General features: G+C 38.0%; 1 protein-coding gene across 1 annotated transcript; it reads left to right on the top strand.

The window, feature by feature from the left end:
• The first annotated feature begins 166 nt into the window (after nucleotides 1-166).
• On the top strand, nucleotides 167-21,523 carry CUL4B (cullin 4B). The gene is made up of 20 exons (XM_010151792.1): nucleotides 167-821; nucleotides 3,522-3,637; nucleotides 8,076-8,179; nucleotides 9,049-9,118; nucleotides 9,633-9,706; nucleotides 10,739-10,901; nucleotides 11,002-11,091; nucleotides 11,352-11,434; nucleotides 12,539-12,606; nucleotides 13,735-13,853; nucleotides 14,645-14,837; nucleotides 15,898-16,002; nucleotides 16,297-16,407; nucleotides 17,164-17,249; nucleotides 18,043-18,150; nucleotides 18,420-18,533; nucleotides 18,855-18,960; nucleotides 19,044-19,216; nucleotides 19,753-19,905; nucleotides 20,508-21,523. Exons 1-20 carry the CDS (start codon nucleotides 296-298, stop codon nucleotides 20,601-20,603), a joined length of 2,658 nt encoding a protein of 885 aa, XP_010150094.1. The 5' UTR covers nucleotides 167-295; the 3' UTR covers nucleotides 20,604-21,523.
• Nucleotides 21,524-21,834: the final 311 nt, after the last annotated feature.

Below are 21,834 nucleotides of genomic sequence, written 5' to 3'. Positions count from 1 at the left end.
GCGAGAGGCAGGAACGGAGACGCTCCGCTGAGAAAGGAGAAAAGCAGGAAAGCAAAGACAAACTACGAGAAGAAACAAAGTAATAAAGAAAAGGGGAAGAGAGGAGATTAAGGGATTTCTCCGAGAAAGAAGAAAGCAAAGGAGAGGAAATACGGAAGGACTCCACTGATGAGAGAGAGGAGTTGAAAGACACCTCCCCGAGAGACACCAAACTGACTGAATCTAAAACTCTCTCTCTCCTTTTGTCACACCACAAGGATTTGATGCCCCTCAGCCTGTTCACTTCTGTGTGTTCATGTTTCCCACAGGTTTCTCTTCCCCCAACCCCCCAGCTGCAGCCCAGGAGGTCAGACCTGCCACTGATGGTAACACCAGCAGCAGCTCCTCCTGCAAGAAGAGAAAGTTAAATAACAGCAGCAACAGCAATTCTGAAAGAGAAGAATTTGATTCCATTTCTTCCTGCACCTCTTCTCCTTCCAAAAACACCTCCTCATCATCTTCCTCTGTCATCACCACCTCCTCGTGCTCCTCCTCAGGGGTTGCTTCCTCTAACCATCACCTCCAGAAGAAGCTGCGCTTTGAGGACTCCGTGGATTTTATCGGACTCGATGTGAAGATGGCTGAAGAGTCTTCTTCCTCCTCCGCTGCCTCTTCTCAACAGCAGCACCAACAACAGCTCAAAAATAAAAGCCTTTTAATTTCGTCAGTGGCTGTGGGGCACCATGCAAATGGCCTGACCAAAGCTGCCTCCTCTACTGTTTCCAGTTTCGCCAACAGTAAACCTGGCTCCGCTAAGAAATTAGTGATCAAGAACTTTAAAGGTAACAGGCCATAATTTGTCACAAGCTGTGGGGAGCTGACGCTCAACTTTATGTTTTGTTTTCACTATGAAAACCGGTTGGCTTTCAAATAGCTCCGAGTTTCACAGGAAATGCTTTTCTGTGGTGAATGTTTCTATGCTTCTGTAAAGGGAGAATAATGTTTTAGATGCATACTTGCCCAGTCATGTGTGCATCCTCAGCTGCACTTTGCTGCTTGGGTTTATTTTTCAGACTCCTTTTGCTCTGTTGAGAAGGCCTTAACTTGTATGTTGGATGAAAGGTTTTAGTGCATATGTGTGTAAATCACCTTTCTTCAAACTTTTCATGTTTGATATCTCTTCTAGGAATCCTGATTCAGGGCTTAATATATATTATAGCCCAGTTTTTGTTGAGTCTTTGTGCAGAATGCGTTTTTTTTTTAAATTAGGCCTGAATCTGTATGTCTTGCCTCTCTCCATGTTGTCTGTTTGTAGGTTAAGCTGCCTGTGCTTAGTTTTAATGTTGAAACTAAGGTGATTATCGGGCTATTATAGCGGATTTCCTTTCTGGTTTCCCCATTTGCCTTTAAAGTAGGTAGTTCAGATTTTTGCTGAGTGTTTTCCTTGCAATATCCTTGCTGTAAAATTTAGTATTTTAACTCTTTAATGTCGGGGTTTTTTTTAACGTACTCCCATTTTACAAGCTTACATTGTTTTATAAATTCTCTCAAGCAATGTGTTTGAGATTCTTGATTATTGTTACTAGAGACAATTTGAAACAGAAATGAAACTTTGCTTCTGTGATGCTGCTTCATTTTCTAGTAAACAAAAATACAAACAGTGTAGGCAGAAAGCTTAGCTAAAATTCTTGCTTTTTTCGCTTTAAGGATAAGGAGATTATGGGCTCTTCTTATGTTCTGCCTCTAATTTCTAAAATAATCTGATATCTTGCCTTCTTGGGTTTTCTTTTCCCTGTATGTTTGGGGTTGGGAGTGTGAAAGACATGACTGACATGAAAATTAATTTTTAAATGCTCGATAGATACAAATGTTCTGTAGTGGTATTGCAGAAGGTAAGGGTCAGGATTGGTTTAGCCACTGTAATGTTTTACAGCAGTTCACGATCACAGTGTAACTTTTTGCTTTATGGTCCTCCTCAAAAGTGTTCTCCCCTCATCACATCATCATCACTTAATTTGATGATTTTAAAATTTATATTTATGGTGCATGATAGTGAGAAATAAATGCCACTCTTCTGTTGCTTGTCCACTGTTAATCCTTAAAGGAAGTCAACTTTTTGTGTTGAAAATACTTGTAAGATGTCAAGGATTGCATGGTGCTGTGATCATCATTGCTTATGAATTGGTATTTGAATCAGTTGCCTAAAAAGGATGTCTCAGCAATCTGCCAGCTTTGCTTTTTATTTACTCTCAGATGCTAAACTGAATAATAATTATACAATTACTGCCTTTATCTTAGTGTGATAGCAATAACGTCCTTAACAACTTAAATAACTTCCTCAAACCCAGAATCTTGGTGTTTACTGCAGAGTAGCATACTCAGTAGTTGCTACTGGAAATAGGCAAGCCTCGTTTTTAGTTAGTCGTCTCTAGATTCTTACAATACAGCTAATGTTGGGATATTGCCAATACTGTGGGCAAATGCTCGGGAGGAGAAAAAAAAATTCCTTCTCCCTGTTATTTCTAGAGAAACTATAAAGGTTTACAATTTGGGTTTTTTACCTTTTGGTATGTAAAAGTTGGTTTTAATAGAGTATAAACTCTGGGCCAATTTCACCTGTTGGTGGCATGGATGTGCACTTGACTTCCCTGAATTTTCTCCTCCTTCGTTCTTGATTTGGGAACATGCTTATTAGAACAAAACCAGTCATTCTAGCTAGTTATGACAACACATAGAATTTTATAATAGTCTTGGTATTCTGAGGATATGACTTGGGGAATCTTTCTTAGCCTGTTGTAAATGCTTCAGTCTTGTTGAAGATGCTGCATAGTAGGAGCATCTCAAGAAAAGAGACTGACGGGGGTGGGGAATGGAGAGTCAAATCTGCAGAGCCTGAACTATTTAAGCACTGACTGAGGGCTTAACTAACAAATAACCGCTGGCCAAAACCAAGAGAGACACATAAATGGATTACTTCAAAATAGGAACGTTTTCCTTGCAAGCATAACGCCTGTATTATAATTATAGTATTTCCATGCATGTTTCTTGAGGGTTTCCTTGCAACTGTTAATACAGAGTAGAATTAATTAGCGGTAAATTAAAAAAAATATATATATACAGCTCCATATCTTTTAATCCATCATGTTTGGCTTGAATGTTCACTTTTAGCTGTTCTGTCCTGGTAGTGAAAAAGTGTAATGAAGATGTAGATTATTCTTGCTGGCTTTTGGCCTTTTATCCCATCTTGAGCTCCTCAGAGAGGGTATTGTGATTTTTGTAAATCACACGTACTGTTTGGGCTACAGATGCTGTGATGTGTATGTGAAGGGCAGTGCAGAATTTTTACAATGCGTTACTATTTCAATTGTAAATAAGATCCTGATTTTACAGTAATGCTTTCTTTTCATGTAAGTATAAATTAAAATCTAGAGCATCAGCCCATACCTCTTTCCTCTCAAAGTGACATTTTTCATTTCTGTAAAAGGAAAAATGTTCTGCTTTTTCTAAATACTTTCTCAAACTCTGTATAATTTCTTTTAAAGATAAACCCAAATTACCTGAAAACTACACAGATGAAACATGGCAAAAACTGAAAGAAGCTGTAGAAGCTATCCAGAACAGTACTTCAATTAAGTACAATCTAGAGGAGCTCTATCAGGTAAGTGCTTTACGTAAAAGTGATGGGGTAGTGGTTTTTGTTTCGTTGTTGGATTTTTTTGGATGCAGTGGTAAGAATATGACCTTTTGCTTGATGGTTGCTTTGGTCACTGAAAAACTTTTCATCCAATAGTTTAATCCTCAGTAAACATTTCACAAGACCTAAGATTGAACTTGGAAATATTTTACTTGCCACAGCATAATTTAAGGTATGGTTCCCCTTGCAACAGTTGACAAGAATTAAATAAGGCAAGGAGCTGTATTCCCTTTGCTATTCTGGGGGTTGTGGTGTGTAGCTGCCAAGAGAAGCGTGCAATTCTAAAAGGTTGGTGTTTAGGTAAGAAAAAGACAACTTCTATTAAAACACAATCCTTTTTCTGAAGGAGTACCTGCTCATAATTGAGGATCATAAATAATTTAAAAACTGAAACTTTCTGACTTTTTAAAACTAAATAGGGTACTATTTTCTTCATGAATTTTATCATTTTGGACTGGTTGTAATTTTCAATCTTTCAGCATCCTGTCTATTCTGACAACTGAAAATTAAAGTTTATTCCCAGCAACAGCTCTGATTGTTTTGCCCTAAATGTTTTAGGAAGTGATCAGACTAGAACTGCATTTCCTAAGTTGTTTTTATAAGGTCCTCTTCTGCTTTTTCAGCGGAATGTGTATGGGAGACTTCTTTCCTTCCTCACCTTTTCCCTACTAACATTGCGATACTTGTGGGTTTAGCGACCTAGCAACAGTACTGCTTCAGCTGGGGATTGAGAAGCACTTACACCTTTTGCTCTACTTGCAAAGTCTTTATTACCCAGTTCGTTGTTTGATTTGTTCCTCTGTGTGTATACAGCCTTCTCTCCATCTGTTTTTAGTGTCTCTTCTTCCCCTGCCCTCCCCTTTTCAATAAAGTCATGTTTGGATATGATTGATCTCTGTGAAAAGTTGAGGAGAAAAATCCTGTTTTCACAAGGATTGGTGACAGATTTAGGGAGGGATAAATTGCCATTTCTCATGGAACCAAGAACCTCATGGGCCAAGTTCCTTGGTCCAGTGCATTTTTAGGCTCATTATAATCTTTTATAATGTTCAATTCACCTAAAAATAACTTGTTACTTTTGCAAAACTTGGTGAAACTGGTAACATTAAAATCCTCTGTATTGGCTGGTATTGTGAATTGCTTACTCTAGGTTGAACAACAGTGCAAGTAATTCAGTACCTGAAGGACATCCAAAATTGTTTAAAAACACAAAGTTCTATTGACAGCCTTGCTTCTGCTTCACAGTTACCTCTTAAACTTCTGCTCCCTTTTTACCACATGCTTAATTTAATGTTGCTTGTGCTTAGAAAACCAAAAATACCTTTTTTCCCTTTAAATCTCAAGTTTAGCTTTGTAATAACTTATAGTTCTCAATGAAATAGAGTGCAATCACATATGAAATTTTTCTGCTTTTTAAATCTAAAAATCTAAAAATAAAATGTCTTGATTTAAAAATGGTTATAGGAATCACTATTTTGTTTAATGCTAACTAAACTGATATAATTTCTGAACAGCTGCTTGGTACATGGATCTGATGCCAAATATGCATTGGCAAACATCATTATCCAGGCATAGAGGGGAATTACAAAAGAGTCTGCAAAACTTCTGCTGCACATCTCAAAATAAATTCTGCTTTTTTTACTGGAGTTAAAACTTCTTTGAGTTTGGTTTAACTCTTGTCTGTGTTGGAAAATCCCACTTAGCAAACATTTCAAGGCTGTACTTCTCTGTGGGACACTAGCATTGCACTTGCTGTGTTCTTCCCAGCAAGAGAAATAATACACATCTTGGAGTAGCTGAAGTGCTGCAGAATTGAAAGCTGCTGTATTAGAACAGTTTTCCTTAGTAATCAATCACAAGGTTAAGTAATTCTGGAAAGTTCAGATTTTCTGTCATCAGAGCTGTGTTCAGTTCTTGTTCCTACTTTACCCCAGCACACAAGACCAGGTGTAGACAAAAAGAGTCCAAAAAAACCCCCACCACACACAAAAAAAATAGGCTTTGCCTTAAGGTGTCCTGACCATCCTCAGGGCACAGATTCCCTGATCAGAAAGCTTTATTCCACTAATTCAGAACAAGATAATTTTGTGAACTAGAGCCCCTGAAGTTGTTGGGAATTTTTGATACATAACAATTATTGTTGTGGAACACCAGTAGTTAATTTGCAAATCATAATATTTCAGTAGTGGTGTTAGGCTCAACAGAGCAAATTTTAGTAAAAGATTTTGTGTTTGTGTGCTTAGGAAGTTTAATCTCTTAAAAAAAAAAAAAAAAAGCTGCCAGTTGAGCAGAACTCAAATTCAAATTAAAACTGTTTTATGGATGTTATCAGTGAAGATGCAGGAGTTTTGCACTTGATGTTCACTCAGTATTAGAAAGGTGTTTAAAATTTTGGAATTTTTGATCCACAAATGCAAAAGCTCAGCTTTGTGTGAACAATATGTAAAAGTAAGCATGTATTGATGGTTGTTAACTTATCTCACTAAGAGCTAATGGTATGCGGATCTACACTGCAGAGGCTAATTCTTTTCCGGATTTGGAATGACATGGTTAAATAGTACTTGTTTTGATAGGCAGCAGTTATGAAAATGTTGGTAGTTGAGATGGATGTGCTGGGAGTACAGCAGAAGGGCGCTGCTGTCCCAGGCTGGTAGGTGGAAGCGAGACTCGCTGTGGTTATGCCGGTGACTCGCAAGGTCTAAAACATTCATCTTCCCAGCTCGCAGTTGGCCTCTCCAAAGTAAGTGAGAGAGAAGAAACCCATTTACTGCACTTGCTGAAGGTCTAATCGAGCTCTTTGAGTGTAGTGTTTTCCACCCTCTCTTTCTTCTGGAATCAAAGTAGCGGCTATTTCCTGTTTGCTACTGTTACATTTAGACCCTTACCCTGTTGGTACAGTAGCAGAAGAGAGTTGAGCAGTGTCCAAAACCTACTCTGAACAGTGAGTTACAGAGAATGTTTTTCTGTCACATCATTGTGTTTGCTTGGGGCTTCTTAATTAAGGCTGAGAGTAGAATTTGTTGCCGTTTCCAAATATTAAGATATGTATACTTCAGTGATAATTCTGTCTTTCCTAATAATCATCGTTCAGACCTGTTTTCGTCTTAATTGGCAGACTCACTGTCTTGCCATACCTGTTTATTTCTGACAGTAAGCTTATGCAGGTATGGTTTTCTTTTTTTGTGTGTGCTATCTGTAGTGCACTTGCTCTGGTTTGTGTACTGTTGATACTGAGAATGATTACTATTGATACCCTGGGATAAACTGAGGAACTCCTTGTTTAGCTGTGTTAATTGTTGCTGTGCTTCTAGCAATGGCTGCTTACTCTTTTAGTTGGACTGTTGGGAAATACTCTGGGGTACTTGGGTGTGATGGAGTAGATCTGCTCTGTATCCTTCTGAACTACTGCGTGGTTGCTGGGGAACGAACTTGATCTTCTGGTCTGTTTTTTCCTGTGAGTTGGTTGTACTGGCAACTGAAGTTTTTTCCATTAAAAGAGAGGGGCATTAGTTGAAAATCATATATACCTCTCCTCTGTAGCTTCTGTGGATGTTTTACAGAATAATCACGTGTTGTGTCTTTCGCTGATCCACAAAGAGTTGAAGTTGCTCACTTGGTCTCCAAATCTGGGCCACTGGTATACGTTTTGGAAGAGTCTTGAGTTACCCATACAAACTTAAAAATGCTTGTTTGCTTAATCAGTCTCCAAGACATGTCCCCATTAAACTTATTTTTGTTTCTTGCTGTGAAGCACTGACAGTTCTTCTAATACTGGATTATGATCTAGGAATCTGAGATTTGTCACTGTAAACACCTGGAATGTAGTCATATGACTAAAAATTGTTCAGGGTTCTGACTGAACTTCCTCAGGCGAGGGGTTGATGGATGGAGATGCGTATGTAAAATGTGTATATGTATGTACTTCTGGGGATGAAGGAAGCTTAATGAAGGAAAGGACTGCAGAAGGAAATTAACACTAGCAGTGCTGTTCCTGCTTATAAGTGTGACTTGCAGAGCACAGCAGTTAATAAAATTAAGACCTTAAGTGTCTGCTTTGAAGTACGAAACCCAGCAAGCTGCTGGAACATATTAAACTAACATCCCTGTTCTTAGAGATGCAAGTCCTGCCATTCCTTTTGAGATATCGGTATTCCAACTGAAATTAATAAACCGTACGATGTTCAGGGCATGGCCTTCCTTTGTCTCATAGTACCATAATAGTGCCATGTCTCTCTGGGGTTTTGTATGCAGCTGTTAACTATATACCATTTCAAAAGTGGTACATTTTTGAGTGAGAAGCAGAGTAATTCTATGGTTGTTTTGGGATGTCCCTCCCCTTCCTTGTAAAACCACATATAAGAATATAAACAGATTTCTTAATATCTGTTTCTCTTTACTTCAGGCTGTGGAAAATCTCTGTTCCTACAAGATTTCTGCAAACTTGTACAAACAATTGAGACAGATCTGTGAAGACCACATTAAAGCACAAATTCACCAATTCAGAGAATTTTTTTTTTTTTTTTTAGCTGTTGACAAGGCAAAATGTTTTTACCTGCCAGTATGTGGTGATGGATTTCTTTGACTGGTTCGTGACACTAGGCCGTGGTAATATGAATTCCTTGGTTTTGCATAATTGGGTCTGTTTTCATTTTCTATGGGACCACAGAAGATTGCTAGTTGCTTTATGGCTGTAACCATTTGAAAAGTTTGTGAGAAAGCTTCACTGGTATATATGAAACACTTTGACATCTTACAAAAGCTCATACTAGACTTGTAGCAAGGCTTAGAGAAGATGATATTGGCTCTATCACTTCAGGCATTTTTATTTGGTGAAATTGCAATGCTCAGGTAAACAGAAGAGTCAACTTGTTTACTTTTTAAGAAGTGCTGGTGGTCTGGCAGCATACCATGTTAGTGGCTATGAGGATCAAAATGTTTTATTTTCAAGTTTTGAGTTGGATCAGATTGAGATTGTGTTAAGTGGATTTTAATTAGCACCACAACTATGCAGTGAACTGAATGTAAGTTAAATCTCAATTGCAAAATTTATTTCTTGAGTTTATCTCAACATGAGCTGAAATTATAGCATCTGTGTTGCAGTGAGCTTTTATGTGTGTTGTGGGTTGTTGGTTTTTGAGGTGTGGGGATTTTTATGTCTGTTCCACTCCCCAGGGAACTAGTTTTTTAATTGTTCGACTCATTTTGATTTCTCATCATTATGTGGACCCTCCTTAAAAATAAACATGTTGGAAGAAGTTAAGTGGCTCTTTTTGGGAGTAGTTTGTAGTGCTCTTTGTTAAATGTCTTAAATAAAGTTGGTTCATTTCATTGCTAACACTTCCTATTAATCATAATTTTCTTAATGATTTCTTCATGGATTCATTGGATAGTGTCCTTTTTCTAAAGAAAATAGACAAATGTTGGCAAGATCACTGCAGACAGATGGTAAGTTTTTTTAACTGTTTAAAAGAAAACAGGTTGCTTGTCAGCCTATGTTTTGTCTCACTTTGTTCTTTACAAACATAACTGTGCTTCTGAAATGTTGCCTTAAATTTATATAAGGCTTCTCTGTGAAATACAACTGTATCTAGCTTGTTAGAACTCAAGCCTTGGAAATATTTGTCTGTAGTTGTGTTTCTTGATGTGTTGGTCTGATCCTGGACACACACACCCCCATCTCCTATCTGTTGTTTCTATGCAAACCTTTGTCCTTGTATACCTATTATAAAATGAGCTATTCTTTTCTACAGAAAGGTGCTAGATGTCGCATCAGTCCTCGCGCTGAGTTTGGCAGAGTATTTTAAACAAATCAAAACTGTCTAAGAAAGCACTGCCTGAAACCTGCCAGTGGGGATTTTTTGTTTGGTTTGTTTTTTTTTTTTTTTGTGAGCATAAATTGTGTTGCTCTTCAATTTCAAGAGTAAAGTGATCGTGGCTTTTTTATTCCTTCTCATAACAGATTATGATTAGAAGTATCTTTTTGTTCTTGGATCGAACTTACGTACTTCAGAATTCAATGCTGCCATCTATTTGGTAAGGGCACAAAGAATTGGGGGGGTATGTTTAAATTGTCACGTCTCTTGCTGATTTGCAGCGGGGTTTTTTAAATATAAACTCTATAGCGACCTGTAAATTAGATGCTGAGTGCATACCTGCTTGTTTTAAAGGGAGAGTTCACTTTTTAATTTATTTGCCATGAATTACAGGATTCTTCTAGAATAGCTGTGGTAGCAAATTTCAGCTAAGTAGGTATCAACCACCAGTTTGCACAGTTAAAGGGCCTGTTCAGCAACTGAAGTGCGAGGGTTTGGGTTGCCGAGTTACTGGCTGTAACATGCATAGCATTCAAAGTTCAGGAAGTATTTTTGAAGGAAAAACTTACTTAAAATAAAAGCAAGTTACTCTATTTTGGGCTTCAACCTCCTCCCCTCTCCCTCTACTGCAATATTTTAATAACTAGCAAATGCCCTACATTTGTTCATTGGCATTACCTGAATTACTTTGCCAGAGATTGAAGGAATGGTGGATGGAGGGCCTGGCTTTTTCTGTAAGTGCCCAGACGCACACTTCCAAATTTACGGAAGGTTTTAACAGGGTTGCCCACAGCAGAGATCCTTGTCTTTCACATCACTGAGTTCTAAGCTCTGCCTAAGAATTAGAGGTTAGGAAGTGGTGGACAAAGAATGTTGTCCAGCAGTTTAACCATGGAATTGGGACCCAGGATGACGTTATCCTTTTCTCGTGAAAGCTGCTGTTCATTCAATTCCCATCATCCTGCCAGCGAAGTGAAAAATGACGATGCTGCAACAGTTACGTGGTTATTTAGGAAAACATACATGCTCCGGTCTTCAAAATCTGCAGCTTATTGTTGATGCTTTGTCATGGTTTATTTTAGTGTTTACGTGCTTGCTCACCTTGAGCAGTTCAGGGGCAGAGGAATGAGGAATTTGAAGAATGCTAGTATTTATTGGTCCCTCTATTTGATCTGGTTCAAATTTTATTAATAGACAATATTTGGAGTTGTTTCTTATGCAGTTTAATGAACAGTCTTTATTTCCTTTGTAGGGATATGGGGCTAGAATTGTTCAGAACTCATATAATCAGTGATCAGAAGGTTCAAAACAAAACTATTGACGGCATTCTTCTGCTGATTGAGAGGGAAAGAAATGGTGAGGCTATCGATAGGAGTTTACTGAGAAGCCTTCTGAGCATGCTTTCTGACTTGCAGGTGAGTACACTTGTTTCACCTTTAAAGCAGTAAGCAGCTCAGATTGTTATGTAGTGCTCAGTAAGCCTTACCCTGGATTCCTATCCTGTTGTTTCCCCAGATTTATCAAGACTCCTTCGAGCATAGATTCTTGGAAGAGACTAATCGCCTGTATGCAGCAGAGGGACAGAGGCTTATGCAGGAAAGAGAGGTATTTTGAATGTTTGTTATGCCTAATGACAAAGCATTTATCAGGGGGAGGAACTATTCTGCTGCTTTAGCCAGTGTACAGGGCAATAACATCACCTCTTATGTTTTATGGTACTCTGAAGAAGCAAATTCACATGCAGTTGCCCTCAGTCACAGGACTAAAACTGGAGCTGCTGCTGCTGTCAGATCAGTATTGTCTTCCCCACCATGCCCTCTTGATTTTTTTTTTTAAAACGTACAAAACTACTCTGGCATTTTCAGGTTCCAGAATATCTTCATCATGTCAACAAGCGCTTGGAAGAAGAAGCAGACAGGATAATCACTTACTTAGATCAGAGCACACAGTAAGTGCAATCTCTTTGCTTGATGTTGTTAGCTGGCTCTTCTGTTGAGGGCTGTCTAATAGCTACAGTTTATTTCAGTTATTGACTGACCATCAAATGCTGCTCACTTCCCAAAATTCCTTGTTTACAATGAAGCACTGACTTGGCTCCCACAGCTAATACCCTGCTAAGCCACCAGTTATTTTGACAGTAATGTTGTTGTGGCATTTGGTCAGAGAAAAATAGGCTGCTGCCCCAAATCCATTCTTGCTTGCTGAAATGCAATTAATCAGATGTGGTACTACCTGAAAAAGATAGGACCCAGGACAGAGAATTCTCAAGCTAAAGGCTCTGAATATATATGTTAAAATATTTTCATATTCGTTATGGAGTCTGAGAAATCATTGAATAATGTCATTTTTCAATCTTTTCTACTTGGAGGCAGGATTTCCTCAAATCCAATCCAGTAGAGGTCAGGACAAGAGAAACCTTCTCTGACATAAAGCCACAGCTGGCATGGCTGAGTGAAAATGTGGGTCGCTAATATAACTAAACTCTTGGAGCAAGTGGTAGCAACTTTTTAAAGAGCAGGTACAGAGGATCTCTCTGAGAGGAAGGTGTGTTATTGCTACCATCACACATTTTTATTTCCCTACTCCTTCAGCTATTACAAACATTTAGCTTGTTTAGTGGCTTCCTTTTTCCACACAGTTATTAGTGGCCAACTCCCTATTTTGTTTTAATACCTTTTGACTTGTGAGGTTTGGTTTTTCTCCTTGGTTTGTCTCCCAAGACATGAATTTCCTCCCACAAAGCAGGAGAAGGTATATTCTTTGACAAACTTTTCCCCAGTTTCTTCATGGATGGAATCATTATCCAGCTGCCTAGAGGTCATGTACAACAGGCTTATTATGCGACTTCAGTCCTCAGCCAGCAGACAGGAAAAAAGATTGCTTACTGGGGAGGAAAAGGGATAAGTATGTGTATAATCATTTTAGGTCCTTGGCTACAAATAATCGGCATACTCCCAAGGACAAGTGTAGTTAACAATCTCAAAAAAAGAATTTAAAATTGTCAATAGTGGAAAAATTAAAAGTAATTCTAAACTTTTTTTTTTTCCTGTAGGAAGCCACTAATTGCTACTGTAGAAAAGCAACTTCTAGGTGAACATTTAACAGCCATTCTTCAGAAAGGTAATCTTTCTTCTTTATAGAAATATTTCTAATTACTTCTTCGGGGCTTTCAATTGCTGTGCTGGGGGAGGACACAAGCTGCCTCATTCTTTAATGCCCTTTGCTACTCAGTACCTGGAATAGCATTGACCGTTTGGTGAGAGGGCACATACCGTTCTCCTTGTCAGAGGTAAGGAGATGCAGTGCTGTCTGCAGACACAGAGCAAAGCAAAATAAGAACTAGAATAGGGGACTCTGAGTTCAGTGTCTTAAACAGCATTTTGAAGACTCAGTGGTAAAGGAGTAGCCTTTGAATTATGGCTGTACCAAAAAGGGGAAACATTCATTACCTGCAGCTCACAAAAGGTGTCTTGTTTTAAAAATGTAGCACAGTTTGAGCAATGAAGTACATTGCCTCAGTTGTGGAGTAGTCTCTCTGGAGTCAAGTGACCATGTCTTGCTCTGAGGGATAGTCTGGAAGTAGATAGGGGTGCAGCAAGAGTGTAATAATAAACGAAGATTATCGAGTCTTTGCTAGCCAGATTCTGGGTGAAAGAGAGATGTGGGCATCTTCCTGCACATCTGTAACAGACTCTTTAGTGAAAGCAGTATCAAGTTTGCAATATTTACCCATCTACTTTCTTAGAACCGTGTTGTGGAACATCAGGCCTTCTCTGCCAAAAAGGTTAAAAAGTGAAAGGTGAAGATAGTTCTTGAAGCAGCTTGCCTTCAGACAGCTGTAACATGTATTTTACAGCTGGAATTGAGACTCAGCTTGTCTTGCCAAGGAACCTATCCTGCAGATCACAGAGCATAAACTTTTCAAGTCTTTAGGGAATAGTAAAGCAGAAATAAGCAAAGGTGTTGTGATAAGCATGTTACGTAAAGTGCACGTAGCCTAAGATGTCCAGTGCAATAAGGAGGTTTTGAAGGTTTGAGCCGGTTCAGGTGGCCATTCTGTGCTTCACTGTTAAATTGGGTAGCTGAAAAAAAAAAACCACAACACACACACAAAAAAAACCCCAAACCCCCACTAATTGCTTGATTAAAAAATACTAGCTCTGAAGAGGTCCCTTACTGTAATAACATGCTGCGCTTTCTTTGGATTACTTTGGGATTTAATTTCTATTGCAATTCTTTTATTTGCAGGTTTAAACCACCTTCTTGATGAAAACCGAATTCAAGACCTGTCTCTTCTGTATCAGTTGTTCAGTCGTGTGAGAGGGGGAGTACAGGTTCTCTTGCAACACTGGATTGAGTACATAAAGGTACTGTTCCTAAAACGCTGGAACAGATACCACTATTGTATCGATGGGGTTTATACACACATACTTGAGTCATCTCTATAAAAGCAACTTGCTTATAAACATAAAGGGCAGCTTTTGAAACAGTGTTAGGAAAAGTACGGTAACTGTTCTAGCTCTGTTGAAGAAAATACTTGATGTTCAGTTGAATTATTGAACTCCTCCAAATAAATTCAGAGTTTTTATCTTGCTTATAGTTAGTTGTGGGGGGCAACTATATTTCTCCAATTGACATTTTGTTAATGGCAGACCACTGCTGTCTCCTCCTTGCTAAAATTTCTTGTCAGGATGAGTGGTAGCTTAAGTTACCAACCAGTTGAGATTCACAAAGCACTTGAATGTCACTTAAGATGTTTCACCTTATTACTCAGTAAAAATGTCACGGAAAGTATGGTTATTGTGAAGGAAAAGTTTGTAATGGCATACGAGGACTGTTAAATAAAGTGGAGTTTAGTGGAAGCTTTACCTGTGTGAAATCTGAGGATATCAGTGTTTATAAAGGGTGTGTTAATTTTGTCAAGCTTAAGTTTATTTCTTCAGACGGAAGTTCTGAATCTGTTCACATATTCACAGGTTGGTTTTGAATCAACACACAAGGTCTAGGAATGATTATTTAGTAAATACTTCATAATGCTATTACCTCTGTTGTGGTTTTTGTGGAACTAATACAAATACCAGAAACAAGGCATTGCAAATATAACTTAGGCTTTTAGAAGTCTTATCACTGAAATTCATTACTCATTTTTATTTTGCAGGCATTTGGTAGCACCATAGTAATTAATCCAGAAAAAGACAAAACCATGGTCCAAGAACTACTTGATTTTAAAGACAAAGTTGACCATATAATTGATGTTTGCTTTCTGAAGAATGAGAAGTTTGTAAATGCCATGAAAGAAGCCTTTGAAACATTCATTAACAAAAGACCAAATAAGCCAGCTGAACTCATAGGTATTTTTGTTTCAGTTTCTTCCCATGTGGGAATGTGGGTGGGGGACAAGAGGGAGTTGCTGATGCAGCTTACAGATGGGGTATGGTGGAACTGAGTGGTAAAAGACACTATACATAATCCATTGTCAAACTGGGCATCTACTGGGCCTGATTATGTAAGGGAATTATTTGATATTCATCAGTTCCCTGGCTAGGCTACAGAAAAGCAAAGAACATTGGAATTTGGGCATTCTAGCAATTTACTGGTGTCCAGATGTGAGAATAGTGGTGGTAGTTTGACTTTCAGCAGCTTGCATAACTGTGCCACCAGCATGTGCACAGGGCTGTTGGGGCTCTGCGTAGACATCTGTGCTTGAATACGTAAAAGCGAAGAGAGATGAGGACGCGCTGTATCTCTCATGTTAGGGGGACAGAGCCACTGTAGCTCGCAAAGAATGTTGTTTACAGATGTACAGGCCTGGCTCTGTGCACTCCTGAATACCTTAATCATTTCCCCACACAGTGAATAATACCTGCTCTGCAATCTGTTGTGCTGTTAGGCTTGTGGAGTAATGCTTTCTGCCCTCCTTTTTTTAGCTTAATTCACTAACTGTAATGTGCTTAACAAACCATTTCAAATTAAAACACACAGTACTCTGCTAGAGGAACTCAGTAGTACAGTCAGCACATTTAAATAACTGGTTTATGTATTTTTATATCTTTTTGCTTCTATTACAGCCTTGTCATTCGGTAGCAATAGTGACTTTTTACTTTGAGATTGTAATATACGCATCAGGATTTTGTACATACACAAAAATATTTTTAACATTATGACGCTAATGAAGTTAGATCAGTAATTCCTTGTCTGAAAAAAGGTACTAGGTTATGTTTTTATAACTTTTATTGCCTCCATGAAAATATGTCAGGCTAGCTGTCAGGGAACTGATTTGAGAGTAATTTTAGGATCCTTTTAATTTACAAAAGATTTCAGAATATCAGATTTTTTCATAAAATATTAAAAATAATTTTTTCATTGTGATGCTAAGCATATGCTAAACTACTTATTCCTCAACACTTTTAGCTAAATATGTAGATTCAAAGCTTCGTGCAGGCAACAAAGAAGCTACTGATGAAGAACTTGAAAAAATGCTGGATAAAATAATGATCATATTTAGATTCATATATGGTAAGTATTGCTATTTTTTTGGGGGTACAGTTGTTTAATCCATAACATAAAGGTACTTGGAAATAACTTTTGCAGTCTGTGTGCATTTGCAAGTGTTTATTCTGTAGATGCAGTTTGCTGTCGTAGTGCTGTCTAACTAGTTTGCATGTTAAAATGCCGATAACAACACCTGACTTAATCTATGGAAATCTTAATGTGATGGGCTTTTTGAGCTTTGAATTGGGAATCCTGTAGGTAATGTTTATTAAAAACAAACAATAATTTGTGATCATTGTCAAATCTCATCTCTTACAGGAAAAGATGTCTTTGAGGCCTTTTATAAAAAAGATCTAGCAAAGAGACTATTAGTTGGGAAGAGTGCATCAGTAGATGCTGAAAAATCTATGCTTTCCAAACTCAAACATGGTAATTATCTATCTATCTACTTGCTTTCTTTTAAAAATGGACATTTTAACAGGCCTTCCCAGCAGTGCTGTTTGTATTTTCCCTTTACATGAGGGTGAAAACCTCGTGTGCAATTCTTGAATGACTGGTAGGTTTTGAGTAGACTCCTTTGCTTTTAGTCTTGTAATTACAGCAGCGATAGCCAAAAAAAAAAGGAGCTCAAAGTGTGTGGTGTGTCTTGGCCTGTGGGGTAGAGCTGAGGTTCGCTGCTGAAAAAATCAGTGTTGTGCTCAGAGAGGATGACTCCTGCTTGTTGTAAGCAGGAGTAAGGTCTGAAACATGAAGCTGCCAGGTTGCGGTCTTGTCTTCATTGTTTCATAGGATGGAGTCTTTGAGTAGCAAGAGCAAAAAATTTATTTTTGTTTGGTTTTTTTTTTAGTACTTGGATCTTGTTCTACCATCAAGAGAGATTTTGGCAGGCAGCTGATAGGGATTAGAATTGTCCTCTGAGTGACAGGTTGCCAGTAGAGTCCTAAGATGAACAGTTGTATCCACGTGGAAAAATATTGGATTGCAGAAGAGCTGCCACAGTATAACATTGTCCCCCTCCTTGTTTATAACCTTATTCTGAATCTTAATTAGAATCCAGGTCTTCATGTGAGAACATAGGCTGAAGTAGGTCGTCTTGCTTCCGAGTACATTCTGATATTTGGAATAACTACTCTGTGGTGTGGAAAATAAGATTAATTTTTAAGATCAGAATTTTTTCTCTTATAGAATGTGGAGCTGCTTTCACCAGCAAACTTGAAGGAATGTTTAAAGATATGGAGCTCTCAAAAGACATAATGATACAGTTTAAACAGGTACTGTGGGAAAGCCTGACATGGCTCCTTTATTTACTTGCTTCTTGAATGAGTTATTCTCAGAAAGCCTAACAAGAGGGTGCAGGACATCTTCAGTGTGCATGTTTCTGTTGTAATTGGGTTAAACTCCTTCTGAATTATTCCGGCTGTCTGTAATGTTCTTTCACTACAGAGAAAATGACTTTGTAGGTGATTGCTTTCAAAAGGAATGGACGAAAGCTCAACTGGGAAAACAGCCTACTAAAAATCAGTTGGAATTCTGTGCTGCCTCTGCATTTGAAAATTTTACTGAATTTACTAATGGCTTTTCTGAACAAAACAAAAATCCTGAAACTATAAGCTTCTTAAAAAACCTGCAATAATAGAAGTATTGTAAACTTATAAAACATTTTAACAGCAGTTAGGAAACATTTTTAACACCACTGTATTCTGATGGACTGGCTTGTAAGTTTTTGCCCATTAGTTCTGGCAGTTCAGTAATGTTTTGATTATAAGTGAAGTTTAACATTCTTTCCTCCATTCACACAAGATTTAGGTACATCTTCATTTCAACCTGCTAAAACATTTTTGCTGTTTTCTTCCTGTATGGAAGTGCCTTTAGAACTTCAGAAAAGTGCTTTTTCTTGACCTAATTTTCTTGTATGTAACTTGCAGTTTATAAGGCAGAAGACATGGTAAGGTCACTTGTCTTCTGTGCTCTGCCCATGGCCTGTTATAATTAACTCTTCAGTTCTACCTGAAATATGTTAAATAAACGTTGCTTTATTTCGGTTTACTTTGTTTCTTTCTGCAGTATATGCAAAATCAGAATGTACCTGGCAACATTGAACTAACAGTGAATATTCTGACTATGGGTTATTGGCCAACCTACGTGCCTATGGAGGTCCATCTGCCCCCCGAGGTAATGAATATACACGTATTATACAGAGTATTCGCCTATCAGTGATGCATCTTGATGTCAACTGCAGCTGGGGTTTAAATATGCATGCAATCTCTATAAAGAAATGCAGAAATGTCTCTTTATTAAAAAAGTTTGGTTTCTTTTCTTGCAATTCCCCTCATCTTTTTAAGCCTTTATTTAAGGCATATTTAATTGTGGAGGGAGGGAAGGATGCCTTTAAAGCAGAAATTGTGGTTTAGTGTTTGGGGTTTCTTTTTCTTTTTTTTCAGATGGTAAAACTGCAGGAGATTTTCAAAACCTTTTATTTAGGAAAACACAGTGGTAGGAAACTTCAGTGGCAGTCAACACTAGGACACTGTGTACTAAAAGCAGAATTTAAAGAGGTGAGTATTTTGTTTCTCTTATTCCTGGGTCTTTGCTGATTCCAATTCTGGGTTGTACCTTAGGGATACACTGGGAAGCATTTTTTGTGCTGTGATGGCAGACTTAGCACTGGCTTTGCCATTACTTTTAAATTTTGGCCTCTTCCTATCATTTCCAGAGTTGATAGTTTCTGGAACACCTATATGAAGGTCTAAGAAGATGCATCCAAATTCTGAAGGGGGGGAGGTAATTTTTGGTTACTACCTGGGGAAAATACCCAGTGGGTTTAGTTCCATATTTAGTTCCAGCCTAGTGATGTCTGTTAATTTTCCTTGTCACAGGGCAAGAAAGAACTTCAGGTCTCCTTGTTCCAGACACTGGTGCTGCTCATGTTTAATGAAGGAGAGGAGTTCAGTTTAGAGGAGATAAAGCAAGCCACTGGGATAGGTTGGTATCGAAAACAGCTGACTAACTCCAAGTATTCTTACTGAAAAAAAAAAAAAACCCTAAACAACTTGTTTCTGCTTTAGAGGACGGAGAGCTGAGAAGGACACTTCAGTCTCTGGCTTGTGGCAAAGCCAGAGTACTGACTAAAAGCCCCAAAGGCAAGGATGTGGAAGATGGTGATAAATTCACATGTAATGATGATTTCAGACATAAGCTCTTCAGGATAAAGATCAACCAAATTCAGATGAAAGAAACGGTATATTCTTTTTAATTCTCTGGGGTTTAGATCTGTGGGTTAAGTGTCTTGTTGCCTGCCCATTTACAAGCTGTTTTCCTCTCATTTGTAATGTACATACTGATACCTTTGTAGAATTTACACGTATAATTTGGGTGATGGCACGTACTTAACAGCACAGGCTTAAATGTGTGCTTCCGTACTAACCCAGACACCAGTGATGCCAGATGTCTCTCAGTAAGGTTGTTTAAGAGAAATTCCAGTTAGTGAATGGTCTTTGCACCTTGATCATTGCCTGGAGCTTTACTGAATGGTTTGTGAACATAGAAATAAGTAATTTTCCCTGACAGCTATCCAGTGTAAAATCTGTGCCAAGATTTTAATTCCATGCGTGAGTTCTTTTTTCATGATCAGCCTTCGTATTTGTAAAGGATTTATGTCAAATACTTGACAACGGACACTTCACTGTCTTACACTGAGAATTGTCTTAGAGATACAAAGAATTGTTTTGACAATTCTAGTGTTCTCTTTAAAACTCTTCTAAATGGATCCTTCAGGTAGAGGAACAGGCAAGCACTACAGAGAGAGTATTCCAGGACCGGCAATACCAGATTGACGCTGCAATTGTACGGATCATGAAGATGCGCAAGACGCTGAGTCATAACCTGCTTGTGTCAGAGGTCTACAACCAGCTTAAATTCCCAGTAAAGGTGTAGTACTGATTTTTTTTCTAAAATTTTATTGCTGCTTTTTATATTCCCTGGCCTGTCCTCAGTTAAGCAGTGCTTCTAAAACATGCATCTTTTTACTGTTAGGAAGGACAAATACTCTCAGGAATTTTTAAAGTGCCAGTTACATTCATTTATCTGAGTATTACCTCAGGCCTTTAATTTCTGAAGTCCTTCACACAGCAAGTCATAGGGCACCCAAACTGATCACATCAAGATAAAACTAAACTTGCACCACCTTTTACCAGCTGAAAGTCAGAAATAGAAACACTTTGATATGTAATGCATGAACTGAATTTTAGAGTTCAGTTTAAACAGCAGCAAATATCTTTCCCTGCTGTAAGAAGTCTATGCTTAGCTGCAAGTGACAAGCTCATTTTGTAACATTCTTTTCAATTTTACATTGCAGACTGCAGAAGCTTTGATGCTTTAAGGATTTTTGGTTTGTTTGTTTTTTTTTTTAAAACACTATTTCTGTTTCCTCAGCCATCATACGCAGCATGGGTATTTGCCTTAAGTAGGAAGAAAGAACTGAGAAATATTGACTGCCGAGTAATAATGCTGATGTCTGCTTTATTTCACAGCCTGCTGACCTTAAGAAGAGAATAGAATCCTTAATTGACAGGGACTACATGGAAAGAGACAAAGAAAACCCGAATCAGTACAACTATATTGCATAAACATATGTTGGCCTTTGTTTTACTGCACACTTGGTGTCATACACAGTTGCCAGTGGATAAACTAGCCTGTTGATCCCGTTAATTGACTTTTTATACTACCGATGATTGAATGAAAGCAGTGTAATGGAAAAGTATAGTAGAGTGGACTTCTTTCAGTGGTTAACATGCCCATTTAAAGAGTACTATTTACATTTTAAGAAGAATGCTGTTGAACTCTTTGCATGTTATTTAGTAAGATGTGCAGAAAGCTGAAAGAAAGTACCTGGTCTTTGTGATTCCATTTGCCTCTGGGTCTGAAGAGGAGTCCCTTGATAAATGACAGATGTCTTTCACACCTTTAAATGAAAGCAGAAGGTTAATTATTATAAGAAAATAGCCTTTAAAATGCTTAAACTGCATGCAAACTTTTAATTTACTGTACAGAATGCATTTCAGTTAGTAACATACCATTGGTTTGGTTGATGCCCACACTTGGATTTTTCCCTTGAGGGAGGGGAAAATGGGAAATAAGCCAAGCTATGCTTATTGCTGATCTAATGGAAAATATTCTGGGTCACAATTAAGACAAAATGGTACCGATATAAAACGATGTATAAAGTTTGCAGTGTGGGCATATGTACTGTATATACAAACGCCATTCTTAAATAACTGCTACAACAAAACAAGTTCAGATTAGATTTATATGGCTTGCCTATAAGACTTAGTGTTCACCTTTGGGAATTTTAAGCATAAAACAGCCATAATGGAAAAAGTGACAGTTTTTACTAGTCATGGGTAGGAGGCCTTCACCTCTTGGCAGCAATACTCTAGAAAAGAGGATCTATTTACAGGTATCTATGAAAAGCCACACTGTTCTTGTGGTAAAGCTGTAAGAACAAAAATTACAAATGGATTTTAATACTTGTTTTGCTTTGCAGTCTAAACTTGAACTAACCTCAAGGTTTAGACAGGGCAGCTCTTCTAAGACTGCCCTGCTTTGGATTGCTTTAACTTAAAGCTTTAAGAACTCAGCCCTAGATGTGGCAGGCCTCCTAGAACCCAGAAGCCTACCTCTCATATAGAAAGTTAAGTATTGCTACAAGGCATCTAAAATATATTTTCTTAGATGACCAGAGAGCATTCTTTGCATCTTTATAAGACATGGGAGAATAAGTCACTTGAATGTAGAGCTCTGTTTCAACAAAATGGATTTTTTTTTTTTTAATTGCTATAAGCATGTGCCAGGATTATA

The sequence above is a fragment of the Eurypyga helias genome, unplaced genomic scaffold (assembly GCF_000690775.1).
Source record: "Eurypyga helias isolate BGI_N326 unplaced genomic scaffold, ASM69077v1 scaffold10825, whole genome shotgun sequence".
Taxonomy (NCBI): domain Eukaryota; kingdom Metazoa; phylum Chordata; class Aves; order Eurypygiformes; family Eurypygidae; genus Eurypyga; species Eurypyga helias.
Note: the sequence above shows the minus strand (reverse complement) of the source record. Positions and strands in the feature narration are given on the sequence as shown.